Source organism: Rattus rattus, chromosome 9, assembly GCF_011064425.1.
Source record: "Rattus rattus isolate New Zealand chromosome 9, Rrattus_CSIRO_v1, whole genome shotgun sequence".
NCBI classification, from domain to species: Eukaryota; Metazoa; Chordata; class Mammalia; order Rodentia; family Muridae; genus Rattus; species Rattus rattus.
This window is the reverse complement of record NC_046162.1, coordinates 47,248,355-47,262,163: the sequence shown is the minus strand read 5'-3', so window position 1 is coordinate 47,262,163 and position 13,809 is coordinate 47,248,355. Positions and strand designations below refer to the sequence as shown.

Below are 13,809 nucleotides of genomic sequence, written 5' to 3'. Positions count from 1 at the left end.
TCTCTCTCTCTCTCTCTCTCTCTCTCTCTCTCTCTCTCACTCATTTCTGAGTCAGTGTCTGCCATTGCCCTAGAGTTCACCAAGTGCACCAGGCTGGCTGGCCAGTGTTGCCCTCTGATCTTCCTGTGTCCAGTTCCCCAGGTCTAGGACTACAGGCTCACCATCACGGCCTGCCTTTTCTGTGTGTGCTGGAAATTAGACTCGGGGCCTCAGGCTTGTGAAATAAGGACTTCACCACCTGAGCTATCTCTCCAACAGCCACATCCCATTTTCTTAAATAAAAAAGCATATCTGTCTTTTATAAAAGTGAAATGTGTTGACTTTAGAAAACTTGAGGAAAGTACAAACAAAATAATAATTACTTATGGTCTCTGGTCATGCCTTTACAATCTTAATGGGATTCATATTTTCAAATTAGGCAATTCCTTCTTGTAGGAGCCATCCTGACCATAGTACAACAGTGGACGACCTTGCACCTACTACATGCACCAACACCCCCTCTTTGGTGGTAACAATTAAAATCAGAGCTGCCACCAAATGTCTCCAAAGCAGAACTTAGTCTGAGATGCAGTTAGGCCACCACAGATGATCAGTCATCTTTCCTCTCATAAGCTCAGCTTTCCTTCTTCTAAATAGGACTATACACTATTTACACACACACACACACACACACACACACACACACACACACACAGGCATGCACATGCATACACACATATGCACACCAAACACATGAATGCTCCCACACATGGATGCTCACCTTCACACACTAACATTCACACAAACACACACACACATGCATACACAAACATACATGGATACTCACATATGGATGCTCACATTCCATACAAACACACACATGCAAACACAAGCATGCATACACATGCACACGCAAACATACATGGATGCTCACACACATGGATGCATGCGTGCACACACACACACACACACACACACACACGAGTACAAGTGTTCATGGATATAAGCAGAGGGTGTCATCCCTTACAGCTAGAGTTTCCAGCTGTTGTGAGCTGCCTGGTGCGGCTGTTTGGAATTGAATGCATGTGCTCTGGAAGAATAGTAAACTTTTAACCCTTGAGTCCTCTCTTCAGCCCTCCCATTTGATTTAAGTTAGAAGAATGTGATGAGTCATTACATTTTCCTCAGGAGGATGCTTTTTAGTGACTGTGTAATATCACCAACTGGCTGGACGTCCAGCAGTGGAGACCATTTTGCCCATCCTTTGTTGTTGGAAGTTAGACTGGTCCAGTGTTCTGGAGGTATAAATAATGCTTGTATGAGTGACTTTACATATAACCCAGAATCCTTGAGTATATTCCAAGGACAGATAAAATAGGAGAAATCCCTCTGACCGAGGCCTACAGCGCTCTGATAAATCAGCCTCTGGATTCTAAGCTGCCCCAGCAGCATGCACATTTTAAATGGCCGAGTGGGAGCTTCACAGTACTTTTGAAGGCCAGAGCAGACACGTTTCAGTGGGGAAGAAAGAATGGGGAGCTGTTTCCAATGTTTTTCCTCGTGGTGCTGGGGGAGCAGCATGATTTTGTTGTGGTTCAATGGTAGCTCATGTCTTCAGAAACATGCTCAGGTCAGATGACAAGTCATTTTCCCTTCCAACACACTGGCCAGCTGGTAGAGGGGCTATTGGTGGCTCAACAGGACATGTGAAGTCAGGGTTGATTCATGACAAGCGATGTGAGCAGTGGTTTGAGAGAGTCAGGCACAGCTCTGTGTAGTGTTAACTAAGCCTTGATCCCCACTGTACAGACATGGTCTCCAGTAACAGCACCGTTACTGGTATCTGGGCGATGGCTGGGAATGCACACCCTGTTCTCGTCAGATCCTGTATGAAAGACCTGTCCCACTCTGAGCCCCAATTCTCCACCACACTTCACTGAACCTGAGTCCAATCAATGCTCGGTCCCCTGAGAGGACAACTTACTAGGTTTCCAAGCTTAACAGCCTTGAAATAGGTGTCACACCTTAGCGGATGGTACTCACAGAGCACAGGGTGACCACACAGAGGCCACAACATACACTTCCATTGTTCTCAGCAATATTAACACCATGGCCATCAGTCACCATCACCATCACCATCACCATCACCATCACCATCACCATCACTATCACCATCATCAGGTATCCCTGTAGGCTGCCAATGTTGCTTCCAGAGAAAGTATGACAGGGCATGGAGGCTTCCTTAAGAAGCTCTTCTTGATACTTTGTAAGGAGACCACTCCAACACACACACACACACACACACACACACACACACACAAAAGCACACACACACGCACACGCACTTAGATGTCGCTTCTTGCAAATGAGGAAATCATAGGACATTTCATTGGGTCCACCATGACCCTTGACTCAATCTCGTGAGCTTCCTCTGTGGTCCCATGCTCATGAGAATGCTCTTGATACCCATCTTACGTTGTCACACGTGTCAGGTGGGATGGTGAATGAGACAGCAGTTTGTCAATCTTAAAACGGATTCCCAGCTGGGAGTGGTAGTGTATGTCCGTGATCCCAGCACTTGGGAGCTGGAGGCAGGAGGATCAAAAGCTAGGGCCAACCTAGGTTACATAAGGTCCTGTCACAAAAATAAAAACACTTGATTCTTTCTGTCCTATAGCCATGTTTATGCTGGGTTAGAATGAGATGGTCACATTCCTAAATTCCATTCCAGGTGACTGAGGATGGGCACAGCAGAGGACTTCAAGGACAATGGCTGGCTGGCTGGCTCACACGTCTAACCTGACAGGAAGCCTGGATGCTATTAGATATGTGGGTAGCAGAATGGATCTCTCTGCCCTGACAATTATAATCAGTATCTCTCCATCCAAATTACCTTCAATTTCTAGAAAACCAATGAGCTGCAATTCTGCAAGCCATCTCTCATCAGGAGCTGTTAGGACAGCCGAGATACTTGCCACTAACAGCAGAAAAGGGCCATTGTTCCTGACCCCCAGCTACATCTTTCCTGAGCTAGATTCTCAGCTGCCCCTACCTCCCTTGGTAGCCCCTTACCTGGGAATCACCGGTGGATTTTCGGAGACTCATGTGGGCAGTCTCTGGAGGGTGCGCCGGGGTCCCTGATGCGTGGTATCCATTCACTGTGGGGACAGAGACACAGCTCAGATGCTGCGGGGGCCACAGACAGGCACCTTCGACTTCCGGCCACAGCAGCCCTCTCTCTCCCACCTAATCCCAGGGTTGCAAGAGGTCTCATGTGGCAGGGGCCATCTATCGGAATCCGATCTGCAGCTAAGAGCTAGGGATGAATGGAGACGTCCCTCTAATTTCTGGCAGCCAGTGTACTGAGTTCTTGGGGAGCTGGCTTTCTTCTCAAAAGCATGATCAGCAGAAGCCCAGGTCAGCAGACCCAGCTGCCATCACAGGTGCTGCCGGGGTCCTGTCTCTTTCTCCTGAGTCAGGTGGCTCCTCCACCTGGCCCTTTGAGTCGTCTTCCTCTCTCTAAGGGAGTTCTCCACCCTCAGTCTCTGAATGCTGGCCTGTAAGTAAGGGTGAAGATCTGTTTTCAAAAATCTCAGGGATCAAAAATAGTTCAGATTTTGGACTTTTTAGAATTTGAGAACGTTTGCCTGCTCTCTCTGGATGGCCCCTATCTGTAGAGCCAGATGCCAAGACACCCTTCAACTTGACTGGATTTGGAGTTCTAGGACACGCACCTCTGGGCGTGACTGTGAGGGCACTCTCCCAGGGAGGTTTAACTGAAGGAAGTGTGAGCATGTATAGACTCACTATCTTTCATAGACTTTCAGGGCGCCCCCCCCCCCAGAAAAGCCTGGTTAGTACCGGCTTTCATTTCCCTCTGCTTAACAACTGCAGATGCACTGTGACCAGCTGCATCACTATCCCTCACCATGCCTTCCCCGTCACAATGGCTGCATCCTTCCAAATAATGAATCAAAAGAAACCCTTCCTTTCTCATTTGAGTGTGTGTGTGTGTGTGTGTGTGTGTGTGTGTAGAAGAGTGGTGTGTGTGTGTGTGTATGTGTGATGTGTATAGAGGAGTGGTGTATGTGTGTGCAGTGATGTGTATAGAAGAGTGGTGTGTGTGTACACATATGTGTGGTGTGTATAGAGGAATGGTGTATATGTGTGCAGTGGTGTGTGTGTGTGTGTGTGTGTGTGTGTGAGAGAGAGAGAGAGAGAGAGAGAGAGAGAGAGAGAGAGAGTGATGTGTGTATAGGGAGTGGTATATGTGTGTGGTATATGTGTGTGTGTGGGGAGTGGTGTGCATGTGAATGTGTGTGTGGTGTGTATGTAAGTACATGTTGTATGTAGGGGAGTGGGTTGTGTGTGTGGTGTGTATGTGCAGTATGATGTGTGTATGGAGTGGTATGTGTATATGTGGTATGATATGTATGTGGTATGATGTATGAGTGTGGTGTCAAGGTAGTGTGTATATGTTGTGTGAGATGTGTGTGTTGTGTGTGTGGTGACTATGTGTGTGTGCTGTGTGTGGTATGATATATGGGTGTGGGGTGGTGGTGGTCTCATGTGTGAGTGTGTGTGTGTGTGTGTGTGTGTGTGTGTGTGTGTGTGTGTGTGTGTGTTGGAGTTCCTAGATCAATCTCTGACGTTGCTTCTCAGTGGCCTTTTTATTTTGGGAGAGAGTCTCTCATCAGGACCTGAGACTCACCAGTTAGGCCCAGCTGATGACCACCGAGACCCAGAGGTCCACTTGCCTCTCTGCCTCCCCAGAACTGGGGTTACAGACACTCATGGTCACACTGGCTTTTTAACACGGATACTGGGAACAGAGGTCAGTTCCTCATGCTTGCACAGCAAGCGCCTTCCCAGGTAAACCAGTCTCTTAAGTTGCTTTGTCACGTGGTTTTGTCACAGAAAGTAACTAGTACATGCTCCCAAGCCCAAAGCACATAGAGATGTTAGTGTTCAAATTTTTAGATTAAGATTTGGGAGAAGTTCAACTAGTTAATGGACAGAGGATGCGATGGATTAGCTGTCATGAAATTCTGCTCTCCCACTCAATAAATGATGACCAAGTACATGAGCACCAGCTTCCCTAAAACAAAAGCAGGGCCTGGTGGCTCACACCCGTCACTGCAGAGCTCAGGAGGATAAGGCAGAAATCCTATGAGCCTAAGAGCTGCCTGGGCTCCAGAGTGAGTTCCAGATGAGCCTGGGCAAGTTAGTGAGATGACGTTTCACTAAGTTTTATCACTAAGATACAAAATAAAAAGGGCCAGACATGGTAGCACATGCCTTTAATTCCAGAGTCTGGGAGGCAGAGGCAGGTGGATCTCTGTGAGTTCAAGGCCGGCCTACACTACATAGTGAATTCTAATCCAGCCAGGGTTGTAGAGCGAGACCCTATCTCAATAAAGCAAAGCAGAAATAAAAATAAAAACACAAAAAGAGCTGGGGATGTGATTTAGTGGTAGAATGTCTCTAGCATATTTAAGGGTCTGGGTTCACTTCTTAGAAGCACACATGCACACACACACACACACACACACACACACACACACACACACACAAACCAAAAACACACACCACACACATATCACACATACCACACATACATACTACCCACAATACGTACCACACACCACGCATGCTCCCACACACACCACACATACAATGCTCATACACATATACACACATAGCACACACACATCACATATACAAAACACCCATCTCACACACACACAAACACACATCACGCATACCACATCCACATACCGCACACACATACACAATACATACACATACATACCACACACACCACAGATATGCCACATACATATATCACACATACATGCCACACCTAACATATACACACATACCACAGACACCCCACACACCCCACACAGACTAATACATATTTACACAACACATATTATGCGCGTGCATGTGCGTGTGTGCATGTGCACACACACACACACACACACACACACACACACACCACTCACCCTACAAACACTTAAGATTTAAAGTCACACCCGCCCCTCTAGAACATGTGTTTCTTGGGGCAAACTCATTCATATCCCCACTGTGTGCTGATAAGCCTCCTTTCGAGAGCTAGGGGAAGTCCTGTTGCATTGTTTTCCCATTGCTGAAGCTCAACACACTTGTCACAGCCAGTTTCAAGCCTTAGCCTTGCTCCCACTCTTGACCTCAAGGGCTCACAATCTTTCCCAGATCCGTGAGCTGGGGAAGCCATTTCTCTTTGGTGAAGGGGGAGGGGGGAGTGAGTTTCCAGACAGTCTCCAAATCTGCTTAGTTAGAATACCCCCAAGGAGGTCATGAGGGAAAAAGATTTGCATCTTTCACAGGACCTTATTAAAAAGGAAAGGGCAAAGGAGAGAGGTGGCCGAGAGGTTAAGGAGCTCTTGCAGAGGACCTGCGTTCAGTTCCTGACCCCTACATGTAGGCTCACTTCTAGTTCCTGGGATCCAACATCCTCTTCTGGCCTCTGTGGGCATCACCACACATGCACAGTACCTATGCTCATGTAGGCAGTATACACAATTTAAAAGGATGAGTAGGGAAGGGTGGGGGAGGGGAGGCTGATGTTTTTGCTGGATTTTAACCCCTGAGAACCACCAGCTTGCACCATCTCTGGAAACTGAGAGTTAAGCTGTCTTTATGCCCCAGGCTGGGGGAGGCAGCCAATGGATATACACACATACAAAAACCAGTTGGAGGACCACAGGACGATGCTGGAAGTAATTTTCAATTCATGATTCTTCCAGAAATTCTGCAAGAAGGAGGCAGAAAAGAACACATCTAAACGTTGCCAGTGCTGACAACAGGCAGGGCATTCCATTTGCATGTAAAATGCCCCCACAGGCCCATGGGTTTGAATAATGGTCCCTAGCTGTGAATGCTGTTCTGGGAGGCCATGAAACCTTTGGGACATGGGGCCTAGCTGGGAGACACATACCCATCCCAGGGCTTGGGGCACAGAGCTTGAAGGTTGCTGGCTTAGTTGCAGTTGTCACTCACACCCCCTACTTTCAGCTACACTGAGAAGATGTGAGGAATCCCAGTATCCAGATCCCTCAGCTGTGAGCTCCACCAGGCTTTCCCTACTGTGTGGACCCACACCCTCTGAGAGATCAAGCCAAAATCGGTATGTCCCGGACGCGTTATTTCTGTCAGGTCTTCTGCCTCAGTGGCAAGGAAGGTAGTGGGGTGAAGCTCAGAACCCCAAAATTTTGGAGTGTTATAGATGGCATCACAAGTAGACAGTTCTATGCCATGAAACAGAACTTAAAATATTGTGGGAAATTATACAATATTTCACGGGGTTTCATGTTTCCATTTGCATCTCATCCCCCCAAATGTCTCCTTATGTATATGTGAATAATTCCAAAATCAGAAACACTTCTGCTCCCAATGCATCTTAGCTAAGGGACACGAAGCCTAGAATGGAGAGTTGTCATGGATGAAGCAAACCATGGACAGTGAGCAGGCAAAGACTCTTCTAGGGAGAGCCTTTGCATGCTGGGGTTTGTAGTCAGTCTTACAGTAACAACCTAGGGCCATTTCCAAGCAGGGCGATGCCAACAGCCTCTGGTTTCTCCTCGATCTGTAAGATTAGCTCAAGACTCATGAAGAAGGCTCAGCAGGCATCTGTACACACACACACACACACACACACACACACACACACACGCACACACACACACACACACGCACACACACGAAGATAAGAGAAACTGGTAGATAGCAGGTCCCTCTTTCAGTGCTTAGAGAGGAGCCTAGCCAGCTCCCCAGCCATGGTCTCCTCTCAGCCGTCAGATGGTTGGCCAAATAATCACATCAACTCAATGAGAGAGGCAGCCAGAGAAGAAAACGCAGACTCTGAAAGCATCAGAGACTGAAGGAACCAGCTCAGAGAAGCAAGTGGCTCTGTCAGGAAGGCTATTACGTCAGCCACAGTATACCCACCGCCAAAGTGGGACACCAGAGAAAATTTGCTTATCAAATAGGGCAGTGCTGAAATGGATAGAACACAGATGGTGGAGCTGGACATCGTGGTTCACCTGCAGTCCTAGCACGCTGGTGGGTTGGAGCTGGAGGGCTGCAAGGTGAACCCACATAGGGAATAGCATGGCTCAAAAAGAAAGCATTAGACGGCAGTGGGGACCTTGGCACACTTCTTGAGCTCTGGGACTGATTCATAGATGGGCATAAAGGCAAGGGAGATCTGTGTAATTTAATGTAAAGGGCTGAGTGGAGGACATGGGTAAAACATCCTTCCCTATAAACAAAGGGGACATTTGCCAAGAAGCCATGGGACATTCAAACCGTTAGCCATGCTTAAGCCGCAAATAAATTGCCAGTGCATAGCAAAAGGCATAAATGATTCAGGCCATATTCTTTGACCAGAACACAGTAAAAGGAGATATTAATAATGAAAAATAAGCACAGGAGGCTCCCAACCTTCAAACTTCCAGATAGTCGGAAACTTAAGAAAAGGCCCTCTTAAGGACTGTCAGGCTAAAAGAGAACTTAAGGTCATAATTACATGTTATTTAGACAGGAGTAAGGAAGAATATGGATAAAGCCTGCATTACAGTGTGAGGAGAATTCATAGCCTTACTTACTCTATTACCAAGACCAAAGGGACAAAATTAAATGGACTAAACATTTCCCCCTAAAGATCTTGGAGAAAAATAAATTAAACGACCAACAAAATAAAGCGAGAGAAACAGGAGGCAGGGCCGGTGAGGGAAACTAATGTTGAGAGATGGGAATGACATTGGCGACCTAGAACTGGCACTCCTGCTATTTCTCCCCTTTCCCATGTATGTGTATGCATGTGCATGAGTGTGTTTGGGTGTGGTAGGGATTGCAACAGCCATAAGAAGAGGAGACGAAGTGACTTAATTTGAGGGTGACCACAAAGGCTTAGAATGAGGAATTAGAACGTTTAAGCACAGCAAACGCAGGCAAGATTTTTTTTTTTTAATGCAAGAGCACATGATTTTTAATCACAGTCTAATAAAATCCAAACTTTCCATAAGATTCAAATTATCAAAGTGATCTCAAGAACACTTGAAATGGAGGGGAAGCAGGAGGAGGAGAAGGGGAGGAAGAAGGAGGGGACAAAATGGGGAGATATGGGGGAGGAGTGGAGGGACAAAGAGACGGGGAGGAAGAGGAGGAAAAGGAGGAAGAGGAGACCTTTACCAAGTGCACGTCCACTAAAAGGCACCAGGTCCAGACGCTTTCATGAGCTAAACTCGTTAAAGCTCTAAAGAAATAGCAAGCCACAAGTTATTCCGGGACCGAGAAACATCTGACCAATTTCTATCCAGAGACAAATCATCGCTCAGTCTAGCGATGAAATAAAACACGTGCTCTCTGAGCAGGTAGCCTTACCACTGTCTTTGATATCCCTGACTCCCTAAAAGTCCGGGCTGTTTTCCAGCTCTTTGAGGGCAAAGGCGGCCCTTCTGACCCCCACTCACTCCCTTCCCAGAAATCACTAGGTATGCTATAAGCTGCATCCTGTCGCCTAACCCTGGCTCCCCTGGCTCTCAGCCATGCCAGGAGCCAGCTAATGCCCAGGCATCCTGCCTTTAATCCGGCCTCTCGTTCTCTCTTTAGTTCTTGTCTGTCAGCTGTTGGCTAATTACTGCTCATGTCAAAACAATTACTGGGAAGAAAAACTAATTTTCCATTCAACCATTTCTCCCCACACAGCAGTTCCCTTCTGACCCTGCCGTGTTACATGCCTCTTTACTCCAGGCAGGCACATTCAGAAAACTCACCAGTGGAAAGAGAGCCCTTTAAAGCCCTTGAGAGCCCCAGGGCCCTTGCCTATGAGCATCCCCATCCTTCCTCTGGGCTCCTAATGCACCAGCCATTGGCCTTAGGACAAATGAAACCCACATGGAGATTTCCTGGACCCTGAGCCTCTGAGGGGGAAGTAAAGTTGGTCAAGGATTACTCAGCCACAACATGCATAGAGCGGAATGGGGACGTAAGAAAAAGCATGAAACTCCCAGCTCAGGGCTTTTCGTGACTTAAAAGGGGAATGGAGAGCTCCGACCGGTTGACAACTGTAGTAACTTCATAAATAAATATAAACACAGGCACCCACACAGTGACCTTTGCCTCATGGCTAGTCAGACCGGGCTTGGGAGATGAACAGTGGGAGAGAAAGATTCTCGGATAAAATGGAGAAGGAGGTTGATGATCAGAGGGAGGTGACAGCGGGGAGGGAGGTGACAGCGGGGAGGGAGGGAACGGAAAAAAATGGAGAGTCTAAGCAACAAAGCCAGCGGTCTCTGCCACTTGGAATTCACCCTCCCAGGAGCCCTTCCATCTCTTTTCAGCCCCACTTCCTGTTACGGAAATTTCCTTCCCAAACCCCAGCCTCCAGGTTTCTATTGCCCAAGAAAACAAAAGAACAGAGGATTAGCCCTGGACACCCTCATGCAACATCTCAGGCTCTGGCCTAGCTTTCCATCCTGATGGAATAAGCGTAGGAATTTATCCTTCCTCTGGGTAAGAAAGCTGGGAGCTGTGGGCCTCATTGTTCTGGAAATCCATCCATCTATTATTCTTCCTGTCTTCCCTCCCTCACATCCATCTGTCCATCTGTCCATCTGTCCATCCGTCCCATCATCTACCTAATCATCCATCTATTCATCCTTCTACATACCCATCACCCATCTATTGATCCATCTATCCGTCCATCCATCTGTCCATCCACTCACACCTACATTAAACATAGTGAGTCACCATGACATTTCCTTAGCTGTAATAGAACATCACTTTTAAGGGAGTTCTTTATGTGTGTTCTTATGTACTATGGATATCATGGACAGCAGCATCCAGCACTCACACACACACACACACACACACACACACAGAGTGGGGGGAAGGGAAGGGAATGGGGGGAAGAAAGAGGGAGAGGTAGATGGAGAGGGAGAGGGAGAGGGAGAGGGAGATGGAGAGGGACTGACTTATAATACAGACTCATCTAGGGCAATGATGCAGACTACTATGGAGTTCACCTTTGAGAACACAACTGTAACTGCAGGAGACATTAGAGTGGGTTCTGAGGCCAGCACCCTGCTTATAAGTGAGCACAGTTCTGCCTCCCTTCTGTCCCAGCATGCTTTGCAAGTGCCTCTTCAACACCACTTGATGAGATAATTCAGAGACTCTCTTAGGCCATTCAGAAGAATAGTTTTACAAGAATGACCATTTGTTCCAGAAAGTTGGAACTGGCCAGTTGGTCCTTACTGTCTGTCTTGGCTGTCTGATGTAGATTATGTTCCTAAAGATGAAGTTCATGGTACATTTTCTCCTATGGCTATGATCAGGTGAAAGCCTAGGACAACATGGTGGGAATCAGCCTCATCAAACACCAGGATCACAGGTTCTAAAGGCTTTGCAGCCCATTCAACAGGGAGCACCATGCTCTCCTGGCCTGATGAAAGCAGGGAGGTCTGATTTAGGTTGTGGAGCAGGCTTTCAGCCTGATTACTGGTTAGTCTGTGATGTATGAGAGCCCTGCTCCTGAGTGGCAGGGGATTCAAGCTCCCTGACCTAGGGCTGAGCTTGAGCGCTTGGCTGGGAGCCCTTAAGGGTCTCTGCTCAGGGGAGACAGCTGTTACATACTCTCCAGGCTCACTGCTTCACAGGCTCCTCCCAAACCCTGGCAGGTCCTGGTAAGCCTGGGCATCTCCCCTGTACCTGGATCCCCTTGGGATTCCAGAGACTTGAAGATGACCCCTAACGTGGTCCGATCCCTAAGGCTGGCAAAGTCTGTCTCTAAACCCTGTTTTCCCAAACACTCTCACCTATGTCCTACCAGGGCAGTTTTTGTAAATGGTAGGGAACCCTTTGTAAATGGTAGGTGTTTCCTTCTTTAAGAAAAAACAGCAGCTCAGCACACCCCCCAGGCCGGAGGCTCAGGCGGGAGCTCACTCAATACAGGGGCTCTGTTAGATGCACCAACCGCTGGCTGCAGGTGGCTTTTTAACTGAATTTAAATAAAATATAAATGGGGCAGGGCTTCAAAGTGAATCCAAGGAAATCTTATGAAATCCAAGTGAAGTCTGACATTTAGTTAAGAGTAACACACGAGCCTCGCTTCCTCGTTCTGACAAAGGAACTCTGGCTGTGGGGGGACACTCACAGGGGAAACTGAGTCGAGGCTCTACAGGGCAGCCTGAGACTGTAACAGCTCAGTGGTAGAAGGCTTGCCTCGCATATATGAGACCCTGGGTCCCATGTCCAATGCAACCATGCCCTTCCCCAAAACTGAATTTGGAAAGAGTGTACAGGGGACTTGCTCTGCTATTTTTCTTTCTACTTGTTTGTAAGCATGCAATTGTTCCAAAAGACTTTTAAAGTTGTTAAATGAAAGTTAAAGTTTTAGTTTCTCAGACATACTGTCACATGAGACACACAAGCAGCCATTGGCCTCAGCATTGAGCATGAGATGCAGACCACGTTCACGGTCCCCACAAGCCCTATAGGAAGGGCAGCATTGCTCTCTGCTGTCCTTTAGCCTACAAGCGACTCAGCATGATACTCACTGCCTTACTCCATTTTGCTTCCCGCGTGCCCCATACTATTTCGCCCTCCACAAACCAATCCTTCCACAATGTGTGCAAACCAGCCCAGAGAGGGACTTGGATGTTACCAGCAGTTACTGAAAGGCTCTCAGGAGTTCCTGTTGTGGTTTGAATGGCTTTTCATTTACAAAGCCTGGCAGCAGGCAACCTTAGTAAAGCCGCTGAATCCACAGGGCCTCCTAACTCTGGTGACATGAAAAGAAGCAATGTGGGCCAGGTCCCTGGCTCAGTAGTCACTGTAAATATCACCCAAGATTTAAAAAGAAGAATGGGTTCTGAGGGCTCAGGTTTATAAGTAGATCTCTCCTTCCCAGCTGGGAACCTGGCTGTTTTCACTAATAGTGAGAGGAGTGAAACAGACTCATCCCATGGAAGGCAGGAGGGCCCCTGGAATTAAAACTGAGCTTCCCCACCCCTACTCCTCCACCCCCATGCAGCTTGGTGAGTTTACTCTGCGGTTTCCCCGACATTGTTCCGTGTCCCATGTTTTCCTTCAGGAGGGACCAGAGGGATGTCTGTGGTCAGGAAATGTGACTGGGTTTTCTATACTGCCCCTTCACAGGCAAGCGCATACACACACGTGCGCGCGTAAACACACACACACACACACACACACACACACACACACACACACACACACACTCACGATGTAAAACCCTACCCCTCCTAACAGAGAGCCAAGTGTTAGTGCAGCCTGGCCACTGTCTGCCCCCCTCCACCTCCACAGGCAGCATGGAATCCAGTATGTTCCCTTCTCAGCTCACCTGGCTTAGCAGACCCTGTCCCCAGCTCCCTCCTGTCCAGAGCACTGACCCCCTCCCTCCCTGGCCCCTTCGTATTCTCAAGTCCTCTCAGGAGACTGAGGTTGTTCCTGCCTGAGCACCTTTGACCTGGCTGTTTCTGGCCAGAGTCACTGCCTCTCCCATCGCTCCCCAACCGTACCTTATCACTGTCCCCAAATCTTGTCCTAAATGTCTCTTCTTGGCTGAGGTCTTCTGATTCCCCAGCCACTGTCACAGTGCCCCACTTTCACTCCTCGTCAGAGTGCGCAGGGATTGCCTGGCCTATTTCCTTTGTGCTTCTTTGTTCAAGTGCCCCAGGGTGTCTGTTCCCGGAGTGGGGAAACAGTGGCATACTTGGGGATAAAGGTGGTTGACAGAGTTCACCAGATGGCTCAGCCAGGAAG

The 13,809-nt window shown here is 48.0% G+C and overlaps 1 protein-coding gene across 4 annotated transcripts in view; it reads right to left on the bottom strand.

Moving 5' to 3' along the window:
• The window catches only part of Gas7 (growth arrest specific 7), a 227,564-nt gene that overhangs the window by 33,802 nt on the left and 179,953 nt on the right, over window positions 1–13,809 (bottom strand). For 3 of the 4 annotated variants that reach the window (XM_032913742.1, XM_032913743.1, XM_032913744.1), the window contains exon 4: window positions 3,052–3,137. The exons of the other annotated variant lie outside the window; for it this stretch is intronic. In XM_032913742.1, the coding sequence (XP_032769633.1) occupies window positions 3,052–3,137 (86 nt within the window). The remainder of the gene's footprint in view (window positions 1–3,051; window positions 3,138–13,809) is intronic. 4 annotated transcript variants of the gene reach the window in all.